At 36.7% G+C, this 12,500-nt stretch overlaps 1 protein-coding gene across 2 annotated transcripts in view; it reads right to left on the bottom strand.

The window, feature by feature from the left end:
• The window catches only part of GLT1D1 (glycosyltransferase 1 domain containing 1), a 68,714-nt gene that overhangs the window by 16,199 nt on the left and 40,015 nt on the right, over positions 1–12,500 (bottom strand). For both annotated transcript variants that reach the window (XM_074887193.1, XM_074887192.1), the window contains exons 9-11: positions 11,690–11,733; positions 10,105–10,225; positions 2,936–3,034 (exon numbers count right to left, since the gene is read on the bottom strand). In XM_074887193.1, coding sequence (XP_074743294.1) covers positions 2,936–3,034; positions 10,105–10,225; positions 11,690–11,733 — 264 coding nt within the window. The remainder of the gene's footprint in view (positions 1–2,935; positions 3,035–10,104; positions 10,226–11,689; positions 11,734–12,500) is intronic.

Raw genomic sequence — 12,500 nt, forward strand, 5'->3', positions numbered from 1 at the left:
AAAATAATGTGCACAGGTGATGTGGTATCAAGGACAAAACATTTAATAGCTTTCACTTTTACATTAACTGTTTCTATCTGAATATTGTCTTCAGTGACTGGCAAGGCTTTTGCCGTTTCCAGTCAGGAAGCCTCAGCCTAAATGAAAATGGTTAATGATGACTGCAATTATGCAGAAAATTTCCTACTTTCCTGTAAGCCACAAAAGCTCACTTACTTTCAGCAAGAATAAAAGAAGAAAACCAACAGCATTCACAATTTAAAACAAATCTCATTGTGTAATGGTCAATTTATATTCCTCTAATTTAGCTTTCAAAAGATAAGATAGTCCACAGACCAGACACAATTGCTCGTATCTAATCTAACTGCATTGTAAAGCTTTCCCTCCCCAGATCAGTAACAACTTGAAAATAAGCAATGCTTTCAACTCTTGACCTGTGATACAGACTGGATCATCACAACCAACTAATCTTAGCAATGAAAAGTCTCTGACATTTTCTAATCTTTGGTGGTCCAGGTTCTTCGAAACAGAGACACTTTCCCAAGCACGTGAATAGAGCACTAATCTCTCTGTATGATTAAAAGCATTTTCCCTAACTAACCTGATGCGATTGAGGTTGCAGCAGAAAATAGTTTACCAGATACTTAAGATGTCAAAGTAATCTGAGTAACAAAACCCAGAAAACTTCTTACCAGAACATATGTTTTCCAATCCCTATTGTCAGACTGAATCTTCTCAGGCAGTATTCAAAGTGCCACAGGCAGACTGTTCCTTCCTCCAACAATAAAAATATGAGGAACACTTTGAAACTGTAAGTGTTCTAACTTAATTGCATTTCTTTGATCTAATATAATTCTCAACCTCTGATAGACTGTGTACAGCGGTTTAAAAACTGTATTTGATATGGTTTGGGGAGATAAGGAATGAGTAAATGGTTACTTTATCTTTAAAACCATTAGTGATGATGATTGGCATTCTGAGCTCATCTCTGCAAGAAGAAAGTTTTTCAACAACTCTGCAGTGGGATTAGAGTATTATCCTGTAAACAAATATCTTCCTGACCCATTTTCAAACTTTGATAGTTTACACATCATTTGACACCAATGGAAGTATAAAAGGGCTTTTGTTAAAGGAGATATGAAAGCTGTTCTACAGAAAAAGCAGGGATATTACCTTCCTTTCTAAGACAGGGTAACTGCACAAACATTAGTGATTCCAGTACAACTATTACCTAGGAGTATGATCGCTAACATGGTAATGCAAGTTACCGTCTTCACTTGAAAGAGACTCTGTGGACTTCTGAGATAGAGCAACAGCAAAAAGGGGGTCAACAAGCAGCAGCAGAAGAGGGGGTTTCTCATCTTTGGCATAGCACATTGCAGAAAAGGGACCTCAGACAAAATGGTTTTATATAAACTAAGATTATAGCGTTCTAGACATATTTACAGTCTGTGACTCTAGTTCTGATATAAAAGAAAGTCCTTAGCCATTTGTACAGAGTCACTGATGTAACTCAAGTGCTTGAAATTGCACTTTCCTCTAACTGAGGAAATACATAGCATCTTTTTAATTGATCTTGGATTCCAAATAAACACTTGGAATGTAGGATGCTTGGAGATCACAGAAGAGGCTTCTTACAAGGATGTATGATGAAGCTATTTGGGTCTGGTATGAATAATGTATTTGAATTCCAAGCCAAATGTAACCGGCATGTTGAGGGAAACAACAGAATGTATCAGAATTAACATCAGGAGAGCCACCAGTCTGTGTGTTCAACAAGATCATATATCCTTGAAGTTTTGAAGAAGCATATGGAAGTCAATGGGCTTTTTGCAGGAAATACATGTACAAATAATGTTATAAATAGCTTTACATCTCAGCTTCCACTAGCCTGGACGTACCCCATTTCCAAAGGATATTGCAAGAAGAAGGAATACTTCCACAACAAAATAAATTCCAGAAGTTAACGAAGAAATTTTTTTGTAGAAACCATTGGAAACACTAAATATTCCAGGAAAAAAAAAAAAAAACAACCACAAAAAACATGAGCTGCAAGATTTCTTCTATTAAAAGAACCTCCAAAACTGAGAGAATTCACCTTCCTGAAACACAACTTAATAGAATGCATTAATCACACACTCCACAAAGTAAATAAATATGATAGATTTTCTACTTTGCAAAATTATCAAATGGACTATTCTAGTAAGTTTTTTTAATCTTGAGTTGGATAAAAACACTGAAGGAATCTGTTCTGAGAGTCATCTTCCACGACATATACAAATATGTAACAGCAAAGCCATAATGCAGTAAAATATATTGAAATGAAAATTTCCAGCCTTTAAATACAGGTAGTATTCCCTCTCTCCCCACTCTTACTTATCTTCACAGAAACTCCATTGGAACACTTTATTTAATTTTAGTCATTAATTATTTTCTGACTGAGCAATATCTTGGACCTAATAATGCTTTATATTAACACTTACTGCTTGAAATTATAGATAATGCATTATCTGAAACTTCAGGCTCATAGTTCTCTTTTGGTTAGCTACTGCTTGTATGAGTTCTTATTTCAGTTAGTACCTGAAGGGAAATACGACATACTCATGGCACCTCTTCCAGGGTTTGCTTATGGAACCTTCAAAACTGAAGTGCAACAAGTTAATGAGAACTGAACCCCATTCAGATGGCAGGCTCTAAAGCAGCACTGGTGGACAAACATTCAGCAAGGCTGACACCTAGTAAAAGTTTAGTGAACTGCAAAGTGAGTGTGAGACAGCAGAGCTTCAAGAAAGTCAGTCTAACACCCAGGCTTTTAGGAGAATCTGAGAAAAACTGCTGAGAGGAAAAGCCAAGTTTCCAGAGAGACACAAGCATGTAATGGAAAATGAACCTAACCCTTGGAAGGGACAGATCTAAGGATTTGTTATTTTCTTACCTGGGGATTTGAAAATAGCAGTCCTGTTTCCTTATGTTTTATTATTGCTGCATTCCCAGGAATGTTCCTTGCCAGCACTGGAGTATCTAAATCCATTGCCTAGAGGAATATAGAAAAAGGAAACAACAGTTTATTAGGATTCAGGGATTTTGAGACGTTAATGACGACAATTTAAAAATGAAAAGCAGAAAAAACAAAACAAACTTCTTTCCCATCTCTCCAATTGTTTAGTTGAAAAATACCATGTCTAAGGTGATCTGCTATATGAAAATTTCTGAAATATTTTATTTATATTTTTGTTAGTCTCATAACTTTTAACGTATTATGAGAAGCAATCAATCCAGAAAGTCAACGGATAGCTGCTTCATCCTTTACTCTTTTCCACCTCAAAGTATGCAGTTTCCCATTGGAAGCTCCTGACATATGGCAGGCTTGAAGAGGATGAAGGAGATTAAAGTTCAGATCAAGAGTTGTCACTGTAACTCCTACAGTTATTGTGCATAGATGAGAAGATTAGTTCATAGCACAAAAAGCTAGTTCTCCAACAAAGTATCTTTTTCCACTAAAATACACTTTTCAGATTTGCTATAACATGCAGAACTGGAGAGATATGGACAGTTCAACAACAGTGAAGGTGACCATGGAAATCACTTGGCTCTTTCTCCTCAGTTGTGATTCCTATGGGTCATATGAGAGTCTAGAAGGTGTTTTCCTTTTGACAGCATCTGTTGCTATAGCTTCTCTAGGTCTTTGAGCGCTCAGGAACTGCAGGGAAGTATGCAGTGATGCAGCTTCTGACGGAATTATACTAAGAAGAGGAGAGAGAAGTTTATGCTCTCAGAACACATTACACTTTCAAAACGTATTATCTACAAAGCTATTGGTATGGGAGTCCTCAGAGACCAAGGAATACATCAGAAGAATGTATACATTTGATTCCACAGAAATTATGGGCTGGTTGCCTGATGTATTTTTCATTTATTTGTATGTGTATATAAATATATATGTATGTGTGCATCTATGTATATACATAAAAAAGGAAAGGAAGTGTGCGGCTCTCAACATGGGAGCATGTCAGGTTGCCTGCAGAATCAGGAGCAGATGCAGCACAGCATCCATTCAAAGCCAGTTAACCATTTCCAAGAGACCTAATCCCTGGCAACTTTAAAAAAGTACAGCTTAGATTTTGAAGTAACCAGTGTGCAAACCCTGGCTACTCAACTCTGTTACTCATGCATATCCTGATCTAAAACTTTAATTACTGTTGATGAATGTGGAAGTCTTGAGGTGCACTGACTGTAAAATCAGAAAAACTCATAATGTACAATAATCAGTGTCAAACAAGAGAAAGAAAGTCACTCCCCCAAATCTTCAATCAGTTTCATACTGATTCCCTGTCACTTTAGAGTGAATGCATTTTTAATTACTGTCATTACACTCCCGGATGGGGAGCAATTTTGTTTCAGTCTACATAGCAAGAAAACAAAACTCCAAGGAGAAAACCATGCCTTTTTATAGTTCGGTCAAAACTGAAGACAAAAATACCCTGGCTGATAATGTACAGAAGCAATTACATTTTGAAAAGTGAGGGACTGCTGTGACTTAGCACATGTCTTAATAGCTTAAAATATCCAAGAGAAACACTCTTTAAATCACCACTGCAGATGAATTTACTCTGGACATAGAAATTCTATAGTCCTTCTGGCACAAACATTTGCTTTGCAGCATTTAGCTCTAAAAATAATGACAACCCTTAATGAAATAACCTGTTCTACACTTTGCATCAGAAACTACTGGATCAGCTGGAGATAATTCCGACAAATAGATTAATGAAGTGAACATAAATCAGAATAAATAAATGAGAAATATAAAAACTACAGATCAGATTTCTGAACTTATCTAAGTGTCTAAAGTTGTTGAGATACAGCTTTTTTTAAAATAAAAAAAAAGTGATTTTGGTGAGAGGACATACAGTTTTTGGTCATCCACAAATTATTTTGTCATTTGCTCTGACTTCACTGTTAAACAAAACAGACCTATTTTCCAAAGGTAGATTTACAAAAACATACAATGACAGAATGACAGTATCTACTTATCAGTGCAGCCAAGTTCACCCAGGAAATGAGAGATCAGTGCCCCACTCTGCCTGACAGGATTTGAATCTGCAGGTTGAGGAAGTTGCTTTTGGCTCTAATTACCCAACTATAGACCTAACACGGGGTTCCCACAGAAGCATCAACATCTCCAAGAGAGACAGAATTCCTGATTTAGCTCTTTTTCAGCCCTTCTTATTGACAGGCTTAAATGCTCTTGTGTTCAGTCTGCTGGCTGTTGACCTCATTCAAACATGTTCAATGAACAGGGAATGAAGATATTTTACTTGAACTTCTGAACTGAAAATAAAGAGCTTGGTAGTGGCAGTGAAGTGTGTCAGCGTTCATTGTCACCTGCCTAAGGCACTCTCCTCACCTTTCTGTATTTCTCCTTTTAACAAACAAAACTAAGAGTATTTCAGATCTGGCTACTTTCCAAACAAGTGATTGCCCATTCAATGGAAAGATCACCATTAAAAGAAAAAGAAAGAATGAAAGAAGACACAACACGGCACAACCACCCCAGGACTGGTGGTTGGAAGTGCCACTATCCCCACAAATAGTTACCTGCAAGACAGAAAGGCGTTTGGATTCGAGCACGTCAGATGCAGTGAATAGTGGACACTGTGCTGTTGGGCTGCACATCGATAGTGATCATCAAATATGTGTGTGAACGGCCTGTGGCAGTTCTGTGTTGGACTACATGTACCTCATGGTGTGGTTGCATAGGCTGGCATAGTCTTGCTGTACTGCAGTTTAGACTGGACTGTAGTGCACATTTAAAAAAAAATTGTCTCAAGATATGTTCATTCAGTTCTATTACCGAATGCTACATAGTTGATGATTCACTGAAGTTGATCACTAAATTTATATTTCATTTTCCATAATTTCTGAACTCTAAAGGGAAAGACATTTGTTCTGTCTCACAGAGCTGAAGGGCAGTAACCGCTACATAAGAAAACTTCCAGATCCCAAAACACACAGGTACCAATGAATTATAGCTACTGAAAGACAGAACAGATGGCCAAATACATAAGATGAGGGGCTGCCTTTATACCAGCTAGCCTTAAACAAATGGATTGGGCTGTAAATAATTACTGCATGAAGTGGCTTAGAATTTAATTTAGATACTTAGTCTATTTTTAAGCAGCAAAAAGAATCATTTGCATTGTTGAAAATATGTATAATTTACTGACCTAGGTTCCACAAATAATAGCATAAAATAACGTTTTAGTCCATTGGCCATCTGTTTTGTTACATTATTCTGACTGCAAATGTGTTTTAATGCTATTTTAGAAGGATGCAGAGTGTAAATTTCAGCTCTGGAAGCATGTTACACAATAAGCATTTCTAACCAGCAGTATAAGGCTCATAGAGTAAATACAGGTTTTATTTACTATTTTGTCTTCTGGATTGTCCCTCATTTTCTTCCTCATGGCCTATGCATTTTTCTGTTGGATCCGCTTCAATTTTACTGCTCTACAACATCTCTTTATTTTTATTTTTTTATTTTTATAGTTTGCTACGGCTTATATTCCAAACTACTAGGCCTGTACTTCACATGCTGTCGAAGACTGGAATTTGCCCTGTAGCTGAATAGAGTCTGGCCATCTTCCTTTTCTATGATGATTTTTTTTTAATTGGCTTTTTATTCTGAAAAGTGGAATGATCTAATGATATTTACAACAGTTGGAATACGCTTGAGAGCACAGAAAAAGTACTCTGATGAAATGGTGCTGGAGTCAAAACTTTTTTCTTACCAACTATATAGAGAATATACAAAGTTTTCCAGTAGTAGTCCCTTTTTCACCATCACATGCCCAGGAACATGCAGAACTTCTGCACTTTCTGAGGAAGAGATGTATTTTAAAAGCTTGCTGTAATGCTTGCTTTCTCTTCTTCAAATGCCAAACAGAAAATAGATCAGTTACAGAAAGATCTCTGAGATATCAGTACTAGATGACAAAGTAATTAGTTATGGCTTCTAGTTCTTTCAAACCTTAAGGCAGGTTGAAATAGATATGATTATATATTTATCTCATTTATCTATTATATATTTATCTCATACTAAAATACTGTTTAAAAATTCATGAACTTGTTAAATTTTGAACTTTCAAGAGAATGGAAATTCCATTTCCCAATTCAAGCAAGATGTTATCTCCAGCCTAGGACCAAAAGATTTTTATACATAGTTTTCTGCCTTATTAATTTAACAAGATCACAGATGGCCCTTCCTACTGCTGGCTATCTCAAGCGGGGACTTGACTTTATTAGATTGACACTTCCTCTGAGAGAGATTTTTACAGTAGGATATGTTATAAGCACATCATCAAATCCCACTTTACAACTGCCTAGTAAACAGACATACAATAGCAAACCCCTTATAACTTCAGAAGAATTCAGACGGGTCTGAGGTACTAAAAAGGCCAAGCTTCAGGTAGTTTCCCGAGAGGTAACTAAAGACCTGAATCTGCTTGTAGAAAACCCTCAGCCAGGACCGGAGCTCTTGTCTCACAACACCTGTGCCATGTCTACTGGACTTTCCTTCCTATCATGCAAGATTTCCATTTGCACCTGTAATTGCTAACTCATTTGCTTGTAACCAATATGCACCTGAACTAGCATGCTCAGGCTTCTGAAGGCATGCCAGCTCTTTCCATCCCTGTTACATGACCCATGATGAACTCCACATTATATCAGTTCAGAGATTAGACCGACCTTCCTCCACTATTCAACAGCGAGGCAATATAGGACTGAGGCTGGTGGAAAAAAGTGGGATACACCTATATTTATAGATCTTCCAGGAGGAAATATTCCACTTCAGAATATTTGAAATTGTACTTTATTTTCAATACATGATCATGCATGAACACAAACCAAATCTGACTATTAGGTTTGACGTTATTCTACCAATGTAGTAACAGAAGAAAGGAGAACAGGATCTTTTCCTCTTCTTTTTATGAAAAAGTTATCATGTACAAAGGAATACCTAACAGTCTACTATAGGTCAAGTCTTCCACTTAGAAGAAAGAACTTAATTTTTCCACTATGGGCAATTGCCAGTTTATTTTAGCATGTTTAGCTGTTAAACTCAGATTAAGAGTTAAAAGTAGATTAAATGTTGATTAACTTTGGTTTTAGTAAAGGTAATGTCTTTAGTAGAATTAAATGTGTCAATCATGACTAGCCTAGGACTTGATATGCACAGCCACATGTAAGATAATGTTGCAAGTGTATATAAAGATATCCTGCACAGAGTGCTCTTTTGCCAGAATAGCCTTGTAATTCTTAGAGAAAGAAGAGAAATATAACATGAAGTATTTACTATTCTGTTTGTGTAGTAATCTTCAGTGAGAACAGCTGTTGGAGGGGTTGGGCTTTTTTTGCCTTTTTTTTTTCTTTTTTGACAGGTCTAGGTATGAATTGGGAATAAAGAACTCAACATAACTGTGTAGTGGAAACTTAAAGGGACAGCTTTCCACTAGAGGTGATATTTGACTATTTAATAGCCCTGATAGGATAATTGAATAGTTCAGCTGCACAAGGAAGAGCTCAAAAATGAGCTTTCCTTGTTGATTTAGTCTTATAGTTATCGGATTTAAAACTTGTCAGAATTGCAACTTCAAAAGAGGAGAGAAGAAATCAATAACTCTTGAAGCAGGCTCAACACTACCTCTGAAGTAAACTGGCATTACCTTTTTGCTTTGAGTTAACACATATTTGTTAAGACACTGAATTTACAAGATTGCTCCCTCTCCTGATAAAAGCTAAGGAAAGTGCCTTTTAACTGCTCAAATCTGATGTGAAAATTTTGGGGAAAACTATACCAATTGTCCTGTCAGCCCTGAGTTTGCATAACAATTTGTATCAGCCCAAGCACACTTGCACTTCTGCTGCAGATGCTGTGTCTCTTAACAGTCTTTCTAGTTTGCTTTTCTCCCCCTCCTTTTTTTCCTCCATCTATAACTCACTGGCACTCTCAGGAAATAAATCAGATTGATTTTTGGTCAACTGTTATGTGAGTAGTCCTGACAGGACCATATAACTGGTGAGGAGGAGGTAACAGTTACTTAACTTTTACTTCTCTGAGTCACTGACTTACTTGTGGCTATAGACTGTGTTGGTACACTCCATTTCACCTCAACTACTGAACATACAAAATTTGTCTAGCCTGCCACACTGATAAATTTGGAAATGTCACAGTCTGTAGTAATTGCTGTTTATAGAGTACTGTTGCTGTGAAACAGCATCTGCTTTCACCTCTGAGCCTTGGCATTTTAGAAAGGAAATACACATTTGCTATCTTGCCATCACCTAACTTTCATAATTCTTACAATGCTCACTTAGTTCTTGCTTATGGAGGACTTTCAGATGTGTGCAGGAAAAGCGTGCTGGAAATGCAACATGTGAGTACTCCTTAGAAACAGAAATAGGAGATTCATTAATACAAATCATGTAATAATTTCTGTGATCTTCTGAGATCATCATGAACCAACACTCAGCAGTCACCAAAAAAAAATGGAATAGTAAAAGGTGTCTGTCCAAAGAACTTCCACTTGAAGTACATTTTTTTTCCCTAGAAAATATTTGATACTAAGAAGTGCCCTACTTTGACAGGTATCAAATAAACCTGGTTATTAATTTTCAATACTGATGGAAAAAAAATTAACTGAGCATGTCATTCATTCATTAATAATTTCAGAATTAAATAATCAAATACAGTTCTTAGATTGCTTTTTGAAACGATGTAAAAATAAATGAATGTCTATTCTAGACATTATGAGGAAGTGTATGTTGAATCAAGAATAGTGACAACCTCAGGTCTGTATTGTTAATTTAACAGAACTGATAAAATTACATTCTGTCCTTTAAAAATAAATAGACAAATCATAAAACACTGTCAGTTCAAGGGAAGAAAACCTTAATTACTAACACTTGCAAAAAGAAACATTTTAGTTTTGTCTTCACTAGCTTTGAAACACGGACATAAAATGTTGACACACATTTCCAGTGATAAAAGCAATTTCAGATTCGCTGTAACCTCACTGAAAAACCTTACTGCTAAGATGCAATTACCTCCAGAATAGCAGCAGACATCCCCTCTGAAATGGAGCTGTTCACCACAGCAAAGCACCTTTTCATAGCAGCATGAAGATCATCTTGTGGCACCTCCTGTAATAAATGTACTCCAGGTGCACTAGAAATAAAAAGTACACAAATAGGACACCTCCTAAGAACATGCTCTAACAATTCTTCCTAAAACTTAGGGCAATGATGGAAGGTAGTCAAAGCAATTCAGGCATGGTTCTGATGTTAACAATTGCTTGCCCATGGGCAAGCTACTTTACCACATTTTCGTTAGCCTTCTATCTATAAATGTGGTTATAAACTCAGTACAGTATACACTGCTATCTGCCACTTCATTGTTGTTCTGAAGTTTTATAGATGATCACTTAACACCAAGCTCTATTAACCACAGTCAGTCTCATAAATGAAGGAGCTGAGTACAATGGATAAGGGTGCAATTTTCCCTTAAAGAATTTGTGTAATATGGGGAAGATGCATGCAGAGATCTATGAAAAACACAGTTTAAATACTTAGGGAAATGGAGCATGATCATCAGAATGGTCAACTGCAGGAGATACTGACTTTTCAGAATGTAGTTCTGAAAGATCTCTTCTGCTTCCTCTTTTATTATAAGCACTCTTCTGTTCTAAAGGGTTACATTTCTACTGCTGACATCTTCCTCAGATTAACGAAGGTCAGCCAAATCAAGGGTGAAGGGTGGAAAAATAGGGTAGTTAGGTGTTCACTCTCAGATTAACTGAATGAGATCTTCTAAGACTGGTGATCGTGTTTGGAAAGCCAGCATCTCCTCCGCTTGATGAGCCTGCTCCTGCCTCTTTAACCTTGACATGAGATCACTAAGCCAGATGGAAACATAAGTGGATTTGACATTAAGACCAGCTCCCTGTCAACTATACTTTGTTAAACACTGCTTTTCTGATTGTGCAGTAACATACAGCTTCTGTAGAGATAAATAACTATATCAAATGGAGTATAAATGCATGATTACGGGAGTCATGTTTCCCATGAATAACCTGATAGAAAACAAAAAACATCTCTTGCTCCAAACATGAAATTGTAAAACATATATTTTATGCAGATTTTATTATCAGATATTATCAGCAGAGATAATATGGTGGTTCTGTTCAAGTCAGACAATTCTAGGTTCTGCAGACACACAAAAAAATATCATTTCTCTAACATTTCTATCCTTCCATCAAGAAGCATATAAATAAGGGACAGAAAAAAGCTATACAGGGCTATCTTGCCCATCTACTAATTTAGCCACCAGCAGCAAGCATGAAAAATCTTGCAGAAGCCAGGATGAAAGAAAGGATGAAAAGACCCAAAAGGATAATAAATATGTGATTTAACAAAAAAACATGAAAAGATCTAATGGTTATTCTAAAATTTAAAATGTGTAGAATACCTAGTCTGAGAATGTTACCTGCCAAATAATCAGAACACATTTGTTAGTCATAGAGCTGTGCATGTATGTTCATTTGTATGTACGAAAGAATACACATGATAAAAAAGCTAGTCAGACAACTGCTTTCATTTGGAGTGGATAGAAGGCTTAATATTAACTTCTTACCTTTTAACTTTTTCCTTAACTTCACTTGTAAAAAGTGGATCAACCTAGAAAGGAATACACACACAGGTAAAGGGCACTACTTTAGCACTATAGCATAGGTTTGAAATACCCAGAAAAGAAAAATAAATTTCAGCACATTTTTTACTACAGTATTTAAATGTATAAATGTGCTGAGCTTTAAAATCATACCATCTGTAACTTGGCGGTTACATTTGACTCCAGACAAACGCTTTTGTGAGTGACTGACACTTAGAATACCCAGCCAGAGGGGCGAGTGCACAGTACAGCAGAGCGTGAATTGTCTACTCCAGTCTAAACCTTCCAGTGACTCCTCTAACGCAGCACAGCTTTGGGCTATTGTCAGAAGGGGAGGTGCATTTCTTCTCCCCTGACATCCCTCTGGCTGCAGGTTCTAATTAGAGCTAGATCTGTTTAACATGAATGACTGTTTTCAAATGACCCTGCTAAGGCTAACATGATTCAAATGACCGATTTGACAACTTACTGTCTAAGTGAGGCACAATGCACTGATGTGCCGAGCAACTGTCTGTCCTTTATGTATGGAGTAAGCAATGTGAGGAAGGAAAGGAGCTTTTCAGGCTTTAGTTAACACAGGAAGCAATCTGCATGTAAACTGAGACAGTCAGATAGATGTTATGCACTGACAGAAACATATGTTCGAAACTAATAAAATTCTAAAATATAGTCTAACATGAAGGCATGGTAGAGTTATTAAAAAGTTGTCTAAGCTGGGCAGTTAACTCCAGCAGGTTTATTAACAAAGCTTAAGTATGTCTGCTATTTTCTTTTA

The sequence above is a fragment of the Strix uralensis genome, chromosome 17, assembly GCF_047716275.1.
Source record: "Strix uralensis isolate ZFMK-TIS-50842 chromosome 17, bStrUra1, whole genome shotgun sequence".
Taxonomy (NCBI): domain Eukaryota; kingdom Metazoa; phylum Chordata; class Aves; order Strigiformes; family Strigidae; genus Strix; species Strix uralensis.